The sequence below is a fragment of the Scyliorhinus torazame genome, chromosome 4, assembly GCF_047496885.1.
Source record: "Scyliorhinus torazame isolate Kashiwa2021f chromosome 4, sScyTor2.1, whole genome shotgun sequence".
NCBI lineage: Eukaryota > Metazoa > Chordata > Chondrichthyes > Carcharhiniformes > Scyliorhinidae > Scyliorhinus > Scyliorhinus torazame.
Genome location: NC_092710.1, coordinates 211123422 through 211138804, shown reverse-complemented (window position 1 = coordinate 211138804; position 15383 = coordinate 211123422). Strand labels below are relative to the sequence as shown.

The following is a 15383-nucleotide window of genomic DNA, read 5'->3' as shown; positions in this document are numbered from 1 at the left end:
GGTCGCCTCTCAACCTCCTTCGTTCCAGTGAGAACAAACCGAGTTTATTCAACCGCTCCTCATAGCTAATGCCCTCCATACCAGGCAACATTCTGGTAAATTTCTTCTGCTCCCTCTCTAAAGCCTCCACATCCTTCTGGTAGTGTGGCGACCAGAATTGAACACTATACTCCAAGTGTGGCCTAACTAAGGTTCTATACAGCTGCATCATGACTTGCCAATTCTTATACTCAATGCCCCGGCCAATGAAGGCAAGCATGCCGTATGCCTTCTTGACTACCTTCTCCACCTGTGTTGCCCCTTTTAATGACCTGTGGATCTGTACTCCTAGATCTCTTTGACTTTCAATACTCTTGAGGGTTCTACCATTCACTGTATAATTACGAGGATTTGGGGATAGGGTGGAGGTGTGGGCTTGGGTAGGATGCTCTTTCAAAGAGCCGGTGCAGACTCGATGGACCAAATGGCCTCCTTCTGCACTGTAAATTTTATGATTCAATGATCTAAACATTTCCCCCTGCTCCAGCCGATACTTCGCTCCCAGCTCCTTCAATCCTGCAAACCGACCCCCTAGAAACAAATCTTTTAGTGTCTTAATCCCCTTCTCCTCTCATTTTGAAAATTTCCACCCCACTTCCCTGGCTCAAATCTGTGGTTTCTCCGAATCAGCATTTCCCTTGACCCTGTCCCCAACACAAATGTTGGTGAAACTGCCTCCAAATTCTCAATGAAGCTATTATTACCGGACTCCCTGAGTATTTCCCCGGGTCCATCGGGAGCGGCGCTGTTGCTAGTGCCTTCAATCCCGACCCCCTGCACAAACTTTCTTCCATTCTGACCCACTGGGAATCAACCCCTCTGACCCAGCTCTGCACCTTCTACACATTCGCCACCCATAATAATACAGCAGGCTCAGAAGACCCAAACCCCCTGCCTGCCTTCTCCTCTGTAGCAGCACCTTTCTAACTCTGGCCACCTTCTCTCCCCATATGAACGAGGTAATTATTCCTTCAATCTCTCTAAAAAATGCCGTTGGCAGGAAAATCGGCAGGGATTGGAAAACAAACAGAAATCACGGCAACACGTTCATTTTAACCGCCTGTACCTGAACCGCCAGTGACAAGAGGGGGACCATCCCACCTTGCCAGATCAGGTCCCCCTCTATTTTTAACATAATAAATAGGAGTAGGTAATTTTACCTCTGAAGCCTGGTCTGCCATTCACCAAGATCATGGGTGATCTCATTGTGTCCTGCAATTCCTACATCGCAGAAATGAACCCAGTGAACCTTCTCTGGAATGCATCCAATGCAATTATATCCCTCCTTAAATAAGACTACCAAAATTCTATGCAGTACACTAGGTGCATTACAACCCCCTACCATGTTCCTCTACTCAGTCTCTTAAACAGCTCCTTTCATCGCCCTTTCCCTATCCATCTAAAATTACATCGAAAAACATTTCTACTGCTGCATCCCCCCTTCTCGACTCTCTTCAAGACCTGCTTGAAAACATTTGGTCGCCTTTTAAAATCTTCTGTGCTTGGTTTGATACCCCTTTCCCCCTAAGCCGCCCTTATATATTATTTTTAATGTTGCTATGTAAACGCAAACAAGTTGTTGTTCCGGTATTGCTCAGAGTCCCAATGCGTACTCCACCCACGAAGGAGCACACAGGCATGGTAGTCACTGCTGGGCAACGACAAGAGAACTGCTGGGAACAGCACCAACCCACGTACATGGCCTTCTTTGACATCACAAAGGCCTTCGACACCATCAAGCGCAAGGGATTACGGAGTGTCTTCCATTTTGGCTGTCCCAAAACCTTTGCCACTATCCTACGCCTGTTCCACAATGGCATGCAAGCCGTGATTCTGACCAACAGATTCACCCAAGACCTAATTCACATTTTGACTGGAATTAAGCACGGCCGTTGCATCAACACTCTCCTCAATCTTCCTTGCTCCATCTCACCCTCAGCAAGTTCCTCACTGGAGTGGAGCTAATCTACAAAACAAATGGGAATTTGTTCAACCTCTGCCACTTGCAGACCAGATTCAAGGTTGCCCCACCCTCTGTCATTGAACTACAAATGCAGTTGATGCTTGTGTCTGTGCACACTCGGAGGCCGAGCTTTAAGTCATCAACAACACCTTCACTGAGGCATGCGAGAGGTTGGGACTTACATTAAACATCATCAAAATCCACAGCAAGGCCTTGGACAATATTGATCACTTTCCATATCTTGGGAGGCCCCTATCAACAAAGGCAAACATTAACGACGAGGCTCAACACCGCCTTAGGTGTTCCAGCACAACTGTGGGTTTGGACAGCTGTGAAAGACCAGGACCTCAGACCTGGCACTAAGCTCGTGGTCAATACAGAGCAGGAGTAATCCCCATCCTCCTATATGGCTCAAAGATAATGGGCACAATCTACCGGCCTAGTCCCACTTGAACTGAGGGACAATACGGCCTGTAGGTGCTAGGAGAGGCCTATTCCAGGCTCGCCACGCCTAGCCCAGAGGAACACGGGCTGTTGGGTGATTGGCCACCAGGAAGGGTGGCACCCTGGCTCTGCTGGTGCCACCCTGGCACTGCAAGCCTGGCACCTTGGCACTGCTAAGGTGCCCATGTACACTGCCCCATAGCAGTGACAAGGTGCTATGCTGGCATTGTGTCTATTTTGGGGATCTGACACGGGGGTGCCCTGCCCATGTGAGGTCGGGTGCGGGTCCGAGGACCCGCTTATGGATGAGATCCGGCTTTGGGAGATCTGGGGATTGCGTTGGGGGAGCTGAGAGATTGGCACCATTTAAAAATGGCATCCCGATCTCCTGCACTGAGGAGCTATGCCGAGCGGAGCTCCTCAGTGCAGGAAAGCGGACTAAGTGCAGATTTTGTGGGGCATTCCCTGCTGAGGCCCTGGATTGCAATAGAGTCCAGTTCGATAGTGTGGTCTTATTCAGCGCTTTGAGTGCCGGGCAACACGTGGCTAAATGCTCTCGATACGGGAACTCTGTTGCAATTCAGTTAGATCGTGCCCAGAGACTATGTATAGCAGGCACCTCAAAACGCTGGCGAAATACCACCAGCATTGGCCCCGCAAGATCCTGCAAATCCATTGGCAGGAAATGCACACTGATGCCAGTGTTCTCGGTCAGGCCAAGATGCCCAGCATTCAGCATTGACCACACTCGATCAACCCCGCTGGGTGGGCCACATCATCCGCATGCCTGGCAAGAGACTCCCAAAACAAGTGCCCTACGCGGAGCTTCTACACAGCAAGCGAGCCCCAGGCGGGCAGAGGAAACACTTCAAGGACACTGTCAAAAGCTACTTGAAAATGTGGAGCATCCCCACCAACACCTGGGAATTCCTGGCGCAAAACTGCCGGAAGTAGAGCTGGAGCTGATCACCTCAAATTTCATCACTGAGAGCAAGCTGAAGCCAAGCGTCAAAAGCAAATGGAACACGTGGCAACCTGGGCACCCCACTCAGCTGCTCCTCCATCTGCCCCACCTGTGACAGGGACTGTAAGTCGAACACTGGACTCTCAGTCAACAAAGAACAAAGAACAGAATAGCATAGGAACAGGCCCTTCGGCCCTCCAAGCCTGCGCCGACCATTCTGCCCGTCTAAACTAAAATCTTCTACACTTCCGAGGTCCGTATCCCTCTATTCCCATCCTATTCATGTATTTGTCAAGATGCCCCTTAAATGTCCCTATCGTCCCTGCTTCCACCACCTCCTCCGGTAGCGAGTTCCAGGCACCCACTACCCTCTGTGTAAGAAACTTGTCTCGCACATCTCCTCTAAACCTTGCCCCTCGCACCTTAAACCTATGCCCCTTAGTAATTGACCCCTCCACCCTGGAAAAAAGTCTCTGACCATCCACCCTGTCTATGCCCCTCATAATTTTGTAGACCTCGATCAGGTCACCCCCTCAACCTCCGTCGTTCCAGTGAGAACAAACCGAGTTTATTCAACCGCTCCTCATAGCTAATGCCCTCCATACCAGGCAACATCCTGGTAAATCTCTTCTGCACCCTCTCTAAAGCCTCCGCATCCTTCTGGTAGTGTGGTGACCAGAATTTAACACTATACTCCCAAGTGTGGCCTAACTAAGGTTCTATACAGCTGCAACATGACTTACAATTTTTATACTCAATGCCCCGGCCAATGAAGGCAATCATGCCATATGCCTTCTTGACTACCTTCTCCATCTGTGCTGCCCCTTTCAGTGACCTGTACACCTAGATCTCTCTGTCTGTCAATACTCTTGTGGGTTCTACCATTCACTGTATATTCCCTACCTGTATTAGACTTTCCAAAATGCATTACCTCACATTTGTCCGGATTAAACTCCAGTCAACCGAGAACTCGTTTTTAGTGTGGAAACAAATCATCATCGACTCTGAGGGGCTGCCTAATAGTAAGATGTAAATAAACTGCAGTTCCTGCATTGTGCAAGAATTAAAACTGCCATGGATCATGGATGCACAGGATATCACTGTTCATATTTGTACCTTACCCAGGATTTGAGTCCTTCTGTTTCAAAGTTTAATTTCAGAACTTCCAGGAAAAATAGATTTCCTGCAATTTCGACAATCTAACTTAGAACATACAGATTAGGAGAAGGAATAGTTATTCAGCCCCTTAAACCTGCTCCACTATTTGTTAAGATCACATCCTGATCGGATTGTGGCCTCAGCCCTACCTTTTTCTATTCTCCCCATAACACTGACTCCCTTGTATATCAAAAATCTATCTAAATCTAGCTGCAAAAATGTTCATTGACCTTTTCTCTACTGCTCTCTAGGGAAGGGAATTCACAAACCCTCAGAGTAAAAAGGATTCTGGTCTTCATCTTAATGGAAGATCTTTCATTTTTAATCTGTGTCCTCTGATGTGTCCTCATGTTTCCTGTGCAAGGGGGGGAACATCCTCTCAACATCCACCCTATCAAGACCTCTCAGGATCTTATATGTTTCAATAAGATCACCTCTCATTCTTCCAAACTCCAATGGGCACAGGACCAACCTGACCAAATATTCCTCAGAGGATAACCCCTTCATCCCAGGAATCAGCCAAGCGAACCTTTTCTGAACTGTTTATGGTATTATATCCTGTTCCAAGGAGACCAAAACTGTACACAATGGTCCAGAAGTGGTCTTACCAACACCCTATATAATGGTCGCAAAACTTCCTTACTTTTACATTTTGTTGCCCTTGCAATAAATTATAACCTTCCATTTGCCTTCCTAATCACTTGCTGTACCTCTGCGTTTGGTGATTCATGCAACAGGATACAGATTCCTCCTCTGCACTATGTCTTGCAACCTCAGTTTAAATAATACTTTTTTTTATTCTTGCTGCCAAAATGGATGATTTTATATTTTCACTCTATATGTCAATTATACTCTAAATGTCAATTCTTATCCACTCATTTAACCTATCTAAATACCTGCACCTCTTACTCAATAACAATAACGTGATCACAGGCGTCAGTTTGGGTTCAGCAAGGTCACTCAGCTCCTGACCTCATTAGAGCCTTGGTTAAACATGGACAAAAGAGCTGAATGCCAGAGGTGAGGGTAGAGTGACTGCATTTGACATTAAGGCAGCACTTGACCGAGTATGGCATCATGGAGCCCGAGCTAAACTGGAGTCAGTGGGAATCAGGGAGAAAGCTCTCCTCTGGTTTGAGTCATACCTGGCACAAAGGAAGTTGGTTGTGGTGGTTGGAGGCAATAACCATCTCCTTCAAGAGAGGATCTAACCACCGCCCCTTGACATTCAATGGCATTACCAATTGAATCCCCAGTAATCAACATCCTGGGGGTTCCATTGATCAGAAACTGAATTGGACCAGCCACATTAACACTGTGGCTACCAAGGCAGGTCAAAGACTAGGAATCCTATGGCGGGTAACTCACCTCCTGAACCTGTCCACCATCTACAAGGCACAATCAGGAGTGTGATGCAATACTCTCCACTTGCCTGGATGAGTGCAGCTCCAAAAACACTCAAGAAGTTGAACACCATCCAGGACAGAGCAGCCCGTCTGATTGCTCCCTCTTCCGAAAACATTCAAACCCTTCACCACCGATGAACAGTGGCAGCCATGTGTCCCAACTACAAGATGCACTGCAGTAACTCACCAAAGTTCCTTAGATAGCGCATTCCAAACCCATGACCACTACCATCTAGAAGGGCAAGAGCAGCAGACACCTGGAAACTCCAATACCTGGGGGTTCCCCTTCCAAGTCATTCACCACCCTGACTCAGAAATATATCACCATTCCTTCACTGTCGCTGGAGCAACATCCTGGAACTCACTCCCTAACAGCACAGTGGATGTACCTACACCTCAAGGACTGTAGCGGCTCAAGAAGACAACTCACCACCACCTTCTGAAGGGTAGGGATGGGCGATAAATGCTGGCCTAACCAGTGACCACCACATCCCATAAATTAATTTTTTTTAAACTCTATGTTCTCCTCACAATTTGCTTTCCTACCTATCTTGGTGTCACCTGCAAATTTAACAACCATACTTTTGGTCCCTTTATCCGAGTAATTTATATAGACTGCAACTTGTTGAGGTCCCACACTGATCCTGGTGACACTCCACTGGTTACAGCTTGCCAACCCAAATAATAAAACCTACTTATCCTTACTCTCTGCTTCCTGTTAGCAATCAATTCTCTCTCCATGCTAATGTATTACCCCCCCCCCCACCCCACATCATGAGCTCTTATTTTGCATAGCCTTTTGGAAATCCAAGTACACACCGTACTTAAAAGTTCCCCATTACACATCATACTTCCTCCCAAGACCTCTCATAAATTAGTCAATCCCGATTTCCCTTTCACAAAATCATATGGACTCTGCCAACTTGTATTACGATTTTCTAAGTAATCTGCTGTAACATCCTCAATAATAGATTGCAGAATTTTCCCCATGACAGATATTAGGCAAACTGGCCTGTAGTTTCCTGATTTTTGTCTCCTTCCTTTCTTGAATAGAGGAATTGCATTTGCTATTTTACAATCTGATGGTAATCAAGGGAATTTTGGAAAACTAAAACCAATGCATCTACGGTCTCCACAGCCACTTCTTTTAGGCCCTTATGATGAAGTCCATCAGGTCTTAAAGGGTGCAGTTTTTGACATTGTATCAGAATTAGTTTTGAAACTCTAGTATCCACTAAGTGCTCAAGAGGTTAACATTCTTTTGTATCAGCATCACACAAGCTGCCTAGCTGAAGTTGTTAGCTGTCGGACACATCTTGCTGGTGATCGGGCCCCAGTAAAGGCCACAAATGGTGATTCTCAAGGATGGTAATAACAATGTGTGATCGTTCGCCATTTTGCCAAATGGTCTGGAGTAGACAGGAAGGGAGACATAATCACAAAAAACTGTTTATTGCCGCAGTTTTACCTTGGGGGAAAAAGGAATTATAAGTTAGGGGAGTCAGACAGGAGTGGCGATTTATATGCATAGGCCTGATAATGAGAAACCGGTGTTAAATGTTAGAGCATGTACATGTCTTTGCCCTGTTGGATAGTATAATTAAGTAGACATGCTTATGTTATGATTGGTCAATTGTTCTCATGTACTATGCATGATGTAAGCTAATCACTAGTTGTGACTGGACATAGATAACAACTGATTGGTATGTGTTAATTTCTTTTCATCAAATCTGGAGTATAACAGTCTGTGCAATCCTTGAATCAGGGCTCTCTGGTGTGTCTATTTGCTATATAGCCCATGCTATAGCTCACAATAAAGGCCTCAATTCCAAGAGTTTTCTTCTGGTCCCTCGAGAGCGGAAGAGTGAAGTACACAAGAGCCAAAGAGCTGTACTTTTCTCCGCAACAAGGTATGTTGTCATTTAGCCTTTAGTTCGAATTATTTTATGTCCCTCGGTTCTCTTTCATTTCTTGGCTCACACGTTTTCTTGGAATGTTATTTGTGTTTTCTACAGTGAAGACGAACACAAAATATCTGCTTAATGATTCTGCCATTTCCTCATTTGCCATTAGTAATTCCCCAGACTCACTGCTCAGGCTAGTTATTCTATGGGATTCTATGATTTTCCTTTTTATATATATATATATATATATATATATGTATGGAGAAACTCTTACCAACTGTTTTTACATTTCTAGATGTCTTTCTCTTATACTCTAATTTTTCTCTCCTTATTAACCTTTTAGTCATTCTTTGCGGTTTTAAAAATTATTTTCAATCTTCTGATCGACCAATAATCTTTGCGGAACTGTATGGTTTATCTTTCAATTTGATATCATTAACTTACTTATTTAGGCAAAGATGGGGCTTTCTCCTACATTTTTGCTTTTTCACTGAAATGTTACGAAATCTATCCTTAAATTTCTACCACTGCATTTCTACCGACCTACACCTCTTAGCTTATTTTACACGGGCAGCACGGTGGAGCAGTGGGTTAGCCCTGCAGCCTCATGGCGCCGAGGTCCCAGGTTCGATCCCGGCTCTGGGTCACTGTCCATGTGGAGTTTGCACATTTTTGCGTGGGTTTCGTCCCGACAACCCAAAAGATGTGCAGACTAGGTGGATTGGCCACGCTAAATTGCCCCTTAATTGGAAAAAATGAATTGGGTACTCTAAATTTATAAACAAAAGAAAAGCTTATTTTTCAAGTTCACCACAACCAGCGGTTTCTTCACATCCTTGTCAATTACATTTACAATTACAACAAACCGTTGTTTGCAGCAAACTACCCAGCCTTCAGAACAGTGACCACGACACCACACAACCCTGCCATGGCAATCTCTGCAAGACGTGCCAGATCATCGAAATGGATACCACCATTATACGTGAGAACACCACCCATCAGGTACGCGGTACATACTCGTGCGACTCGGCCAACGTTGTCTACCTCATACGCTGCAGGAAAGGATGTCCCAAAGCGTGGTACGTTGGCAAGACCATGCAGACGCTGCGACAATGAATGAACGAACATCGTGCGACAATCACCAGGCAGGAATGTTCCCTTCCAGTCGGGGAACACTTCAGCAGTCAAGGGCATTCAGCCTCTGATCTCCGGGTAAGCGTTCTCCAAGGCGGCCTTCAGGACCCGCGACAACGCAGAATCGCCGAGCAGAAACTTATAGCCAAGTTCCGCACACATGAGTGTGGCCTCAACCGGGACCTGGGATTCATGTCACATTACATTCATCCCCCACCATCTGGCCTGCGAAATCCTACCAACTGTCCTGGCTTGACACAATTCATACCTCTTTAACCTAATGTTACCCCATCTCTGGATCTGTAGAGATTTAATCACCTGCTAATGCTCGCATTCCAAGCAATGTCTGGCATCTTTGAATCTGTCTATATATATGTTTCATTCACCTGAGGAAGGAGCAGCGCTCCGAAAGCGAGTGACATCGAAACAAACCTGTTGGACTTTAACCTGGTGTTGTAAGACTTCTTGCTGTGCTCACCCCAGTCCAACGCCGGCATCTCCACATCACATTTATTTATGTTTTTTTTTTAATTTGTTTTTTAAAATTTTTCCCTTTCTGAGTTACCAAGCCACGGCTCAGAGTGTGGGTCAGGGGCGAACCTCTAATCCAGCTCCTCGCCTGCTCCAAAAAACTAATTCAAAATGAATCGAATTTATGGTCTCCACAAGAGAGACATACCAGATCTGAACCCAAAGGCTCAATCTACAGACACTTGATCTTAGCCAAAAGGCCGAGAAGCGATCACATTTATTTATGTTTAAGACACTACTCTTAGACCAACTCTTCCTCTAGCTGAATCCACAACCACTCTTGCTCTAAATTCTTCTTAAAATTTAGAGTACCCAATTATTGTTTTCCAATTATGGGGCAATTTAGCGTGGCCAATCCACCTAACCTGCACATCTTTTGAGTTGTGGGGGTGAAATCCACACAGACATGGGGAGAACGTGCAAATTCCACACATACAGGAACTCAGGTCCTCAGCGCCATAGGCAGCAGTGCTTAGCAATGCCTTTCTGAGGAGCCACCATTATTTCTTCCTGCAAGCAAGGGCGGGATTCTCCGCAATCAGCGCGATGTCCGCCGACCGGCGCCAAAAACGGCACGAATCAGTCCGGCATCGCGCCGCCCCAAAGGTGCGGATTTCCGCCCCGCCAGCTGGCGGGAAAGGCCTTTGGTGCCCCGCCAGCTGGCACGGAAATGACTTTGCCGTGCGGCGCATGCGCGGGAGCGTCAGCAGCCGCTCACGGCATCCCCGCGCATGCGCAGTGGAGGGGGGTCTCTTCCGCCTCCGTGATAGTGGAGACCATGGCGAAGGTGGAAGGAAAAGAGTGCCCCCACGGCACAGGCCCACCAGTGGATCGGTGGGCCCCGATCGTGAGCCAGGCCACCGTAGGGGCACCCCCCAGTACCAGATCGCCGCCCCCCCCCCCCCCCCCCCCCCAAGGACCCCGGAGCCTGCCCGCGCCGCCTTGTCCCGCCGGTAAGAGAGGTGGTTTGATTCTCGCCGGCAGGACAGGCATTCCAGCAGCGGGACTTGGGCCCATCGCGGGCCGGAGAATCGCCGGGGGGGGGGGGGGGGGGCCACCAACCGGCGCGGCGCGATTCCCACCCCCGCCGAATATCCGGTGCCGGATAATTCGGCAACCGGCGGGGCCGGGATTCACGCCAGCCCCTGGCGATTCTCCGACCCGGCGGGGGGTCGGAGAATGCCGCCCCTTAGGTCACAGAAACTGCTTTAATTATATTGTGAGATCTCACATAATGTAACTAAAGGTAAGTGAATTTAATGCAAGGTTCTCACCTTGTGTAGCGATATAATGACTCGGTCTGTGATACCCCTATAAATGAGAAAAGGTTCAGAAATTTACATCATCCGGAAAGAGGATTGGTCTGGTCTCTACCAATCCTATTTGGAGAAATGTACAACATGAAAATTCTTCATTTACAATGTGAATGTGTGCTATCAGTAATTTTACATCACTGTGTAAAGTACCAATATGTTAAAGGTCGGTCAGCTAAATTGAATTTCAACAATTTTAACAAAGTGGAATAAAGGCGAAAGCAAATTAAGAACTAGGATTTGAAACATCTATCCAAATTGATTGGGAAGAAATTTGCAAAGAAAGTTATTATTATTAAATTACAAGGAAAAAAAGAATTGATTGCAATGATAGTGCTGCAAGAGGATGGATAATTCCACATGTTTATCGTTTCTTGCTTGACTTTCCAAAACATGACAGATTAACAACATTTCAGTGACCTTACACAGCATGGTACTTCTGAACATCTTTCTCGTAACACACACAAACGTATGGCTTATAACAGAAACAGAAATCATAGATTAAACAATGGGATGTTTATACTGAAATAGCATGTACAATGTGACTTACCGGAAAATGTTAGCCATTTTACTTCACTAAAACAAAACTAATTGATTAAAATATACAAATAAATCTGATGAAGGAAATGATGACCAACAAAACACAATAATTAATGTGAATAAATGAAAACATAAGAGGATGTTTGCAAATAATAAAACTGCAGTGAAAATTAATGGTGCATTTAAACTGCAATTTTAACAATGCCATGAAGAAGCAAAATTAAAGCTGTAACCTTAATTTAGAATCAGACAGAGAAGCACTTGTGGGATTCCTTTTAAAATATGGTAATCAGTATTTTAAAAGTTCTCTTAGATATTTTTGAAATGTGCCTGGCTTCTGTTTAAATGGTTAGAGATCATGAGCTTGCATCTAAACTTCTCAAATGGAGGGAACATTAAATAGGTAGTCTCTGGTTGGAATCCAGACTACAGCCATGAGTCTCAGAGCAATAACTACAGCATGAACTGACTTTTACTTCAACTAAGACAGAGAGCTTGATCTACCCATAGTATACTGCCGGAATTGGAGTGGGCCGTGGTCGGTAGATGCAGGGAGAGACCTTGCTCGCGTTTCCCGACAGCCGCTATACCTTGTGAGATCTGGTCCACAATGGGTGGAGACCAGCATCGTATGGCTAAGTGGGTTTAAGAACCCACTTAACCGCACTGAAGCTGGATCTAACCAGCTCCTGGCATCTAGCGGCCTCCCTACAGAAACCCCAGCCAAGTGCTGATTAGTAAAGGTCCATGCAAATGTGGACCAGGCGGAATGGCACCTGGGGCTCTCGCAGGCTATCGGAGGCTCTGGTGTGATCAACAACAGGGTAGGATGGCGCCTTGGCTCTTCCCCAGCACCTGGGCACCTTGGCACTGCCAGGCTGGCACCATGGCACAGCAAAGGTGCCACCTGGCATTGCCAGGCTGATGGGAGCACTTCCAGGGTGCTCAGGTGGCACTGCCAAAGGCCAGGGCCTGAGGGGACTGTGCACATAAAAGGAGGGGTGAGGGGGGGCTTGAAGGGGGCAGGGGGAGGGAGAGCGGGTATGGAGGTGTCTCTGGAAGGTGCGTGGTGACATTGACCATGGGTGGAGGTTGTCGGAACCCCTCAAGCTCACTTAGAGATATGGGCACCCTTCCAAAAGGGTGGCCCGATCTCAGAGGAGCTGGTTTTGCCAGTGAGTTCAGCTTCCCAGTGATGGAAAAAATTCTAACTGTGGATTAGCCCGGGGAGAAACTACCCAAGGCACGGAAAAGTGACTAAGTGTGGTTAGATAGCGATAGGGAACTCGCCGGGGAGAAACTCCCAGCCAAACCCGCTTGAAATGGCACTTAGAAACCTTTCCGTTAAATTGTGCCCAGAGTGTGGAAGCGACAAAGGAAGGGAGAGAGAATATGTTGAAAAAAACCTTTTGGAACTATCTGAACATGAAATTTAAATACAGCATAGACGTGGGATTCAGGGCATTATCAGCCTTTGATATGTTTCAACTAAAACAAATTTTTCAATGTTTTTTTCTTTAAAAAAGGATAAGGTGTATTATCAAATCAACCTGATCTAACTTGCTTCAGTACTTCAAGTGCATCTCGATTTATGGTGCTGCAGAGAATGTCATGGTGACTCAGATTGCTAATAATGGTTCTGCTGAAAATAGCCTATGTGAGGAGCATTCAAATGACGGGAACGTGTATAAAGGAATAAAACGTAGCCATATTTTAAAATCGGAGCTCATGTCACTCTTGGAGTTAATCGAAACCTATTGAAATGCTTTTCACTTATTGGAGGGATATTTTCATATTCAATTATTGGTACTTAAACAAAAGAAGGTACATTGAAAGCTGAATATATAGTGTTCGCAGTGGACACATTTTCACACATTTTAATGTGGAGAAGCAGAATTAGAAACAAGCACTTTAAAGATTTTGCTCAGCTGAAATTCAATATTAACATTTTCGAAAAACCTGGCTTTGCTCTTGGAATCCCGTTGCTGCTGAAAAAGATGTTTATTTACATGAAAAAATTCAGTGTAGCCATTTCCATTAGCAGGTTATTCATGTATTTGATTTTCAGTGCCCATTGGAAATGCTGAGGCTTAACAGGAACCAACAGTCTCCAATTCTGTTCAACATTATGTCCAGATAGCAATTCTGATTTCATAATTTGTATGTACATTACAGAGTGCGGGTGCGATTTTGGAATGAATAAGAATAAGTTGCAATGTTTTGCATTCTCATTCCTTTGTTTTCACAGACCCATGTATTATTAGACTTTAGTAATACAGGATACTGTGTTCACCAGAGGTGGCGGAATGCATTTCTCTATAGCCCATTGTATAAACTTGTACACGTGTATACACACACACAACACACACACACGTGTGTGCAACTGTACAATGCGCTTAAATGTATTCACATTATATGGTCTTGAAATGGACCAGATTCTCAACCATATGCAGATTTCAATTTAGATTACGATTACAAGGACCATGAAGCAGTACAATAATTTCCGTTACACTGTAATTGACAATTTAACAAAATTGGTAACTTTTGAAATATCACTGACCCAAAAAGAGGTATTAAGCCTCTGTTTTAAAAACATACAGCTATTAATTTCACCGAAAACATACGCACTAAACAAAGTTCTAAGGAGACCAGATAACCATAAAAGATACATAATAATGACTAATTTACATGCATGAGTTCACCTCTTCATTCTCTTCATAGCGTCTGCCTTTAGGCGTTGTTCCTTAACTGTATAATTCAAGTTCAAATAATTTGCAACATAAGCTCTTCGAATTTTAATAAGCAGGTGCTTAAAATTACTGTGCAGCTGCCAGTAAGCAGTTATTTTGGCTATTTCCATGTAATGTATTCCAAGGCTGATTTCTCCCATTGTAGGCGAATTCAAAATGTGGACTAAATTGGTTTAATTCAGCAAGATTAATGTGTAGTTTATACTATGGTCTTTTTTTCCATAGCATGCAATAATGCAAAGGATAAATGTTCTTGCTGCTTATGAGATTATAGGAGTCCAACCAAAAATCAGAAGTCCATTTTTACGAAGAGAATCAAATGGGTTTGCTCAGTTGCATGTACTGCTTGTTTTAGTAGCATGTTGGTATATTAAATGAATTGGTATCAAAATAAAAAAATCTAGCTTTTCAGTGAGATACTTACATCCCTGTACAGCCATATCTACAGCCCAAATCAAAGCCAGATGTGAAAGAAAGCACAAGAGTGTCAGTGAGTGCCAGCAAATTTAATATACAAGGAGCAAATTTTAAGAGTTGCAATCTTTAGACACAACACAGGAAAGAAAGTCAAATGCTGAAACATTGTAGTGCAGGGAAATATAACTTACATCAATATAATTGGCATTAATGTAATCTGATGTTGTGTCATCCTCTAATGGCTGTAAAATTACTCTGGAATGGTCATCTATAGGAAACACAATGCACACATGTTAAATGTACTTTCCTTTCAGCTGGCGACATACAGCACTTGATCATGATTAAAGTTGCTCAAAAACTGATAGCGGTGGCACAGTGGTTCGCACTGCCGCCACACAGCGCCAGTGGCATGGGTTCAAGTCCAGCCTTCGGTGACTGCCTGTGTGGAGTTTGCATGTTCTCCCCGTGTTCACATGGGTTTCCTCTGGGTGCTCTGGTTTCCCCCCACAGTCCAAAGATGTGCAGGTTAAGTGGATTGTCCATGCTAAATTACCACGGCTTGGTGGGATTACAGGGTTGCGGACCTAGGTAGGGTGCTCTTTTGGAGGTTCTGTGCAGACTCGATGGGTGAATGGCCTCCTTCTACATTGTAGGGAGTCTGTTCTATTATATTCTATGATATGTGTTACGAGGTTATTGACCATTATTTTTGAAAATATGATTTTTTAACTTTCAACTGAGAAGATGATTTTGCATATGGAACGAAGACAGAGCAAATGGGATAGGGTGGGGATGTGGGCCGAAGGTAATGTGCTCTTTC

The 15383-nt window shown here is 45.0% G+C and overlaps 1 protein-coding gene across 3 annotated transcripts in view; it reads right to left on the bottom strand.

The window, feature by feature from the left end:
• ptprk (protein tyrosine phosphatase receptor type K) overlaps positions 1-15383 on the bottom strand; it is an 877717-nt gene that overhangs the window by 87071 nt on the left and 775263 nt on the right. For all 3 annotated transcript variants that reach the window (XM_072499228.1, XM_072499225.1, XM_072499226.1), the window contains 2 exons: positions 14755-14831; positions 10818-10854 (listed from right to left, as the gene is read on the bottom strand). In XM_072499228.1, the coding sequence (XP_072355329.1) occupies positions 10818-10854; positions 14755-14831 (114 nt within the window). The remainder of the gene's footprint in view (positions 1-10817; positions 10855-14754; positions 14832-15383) is intronic.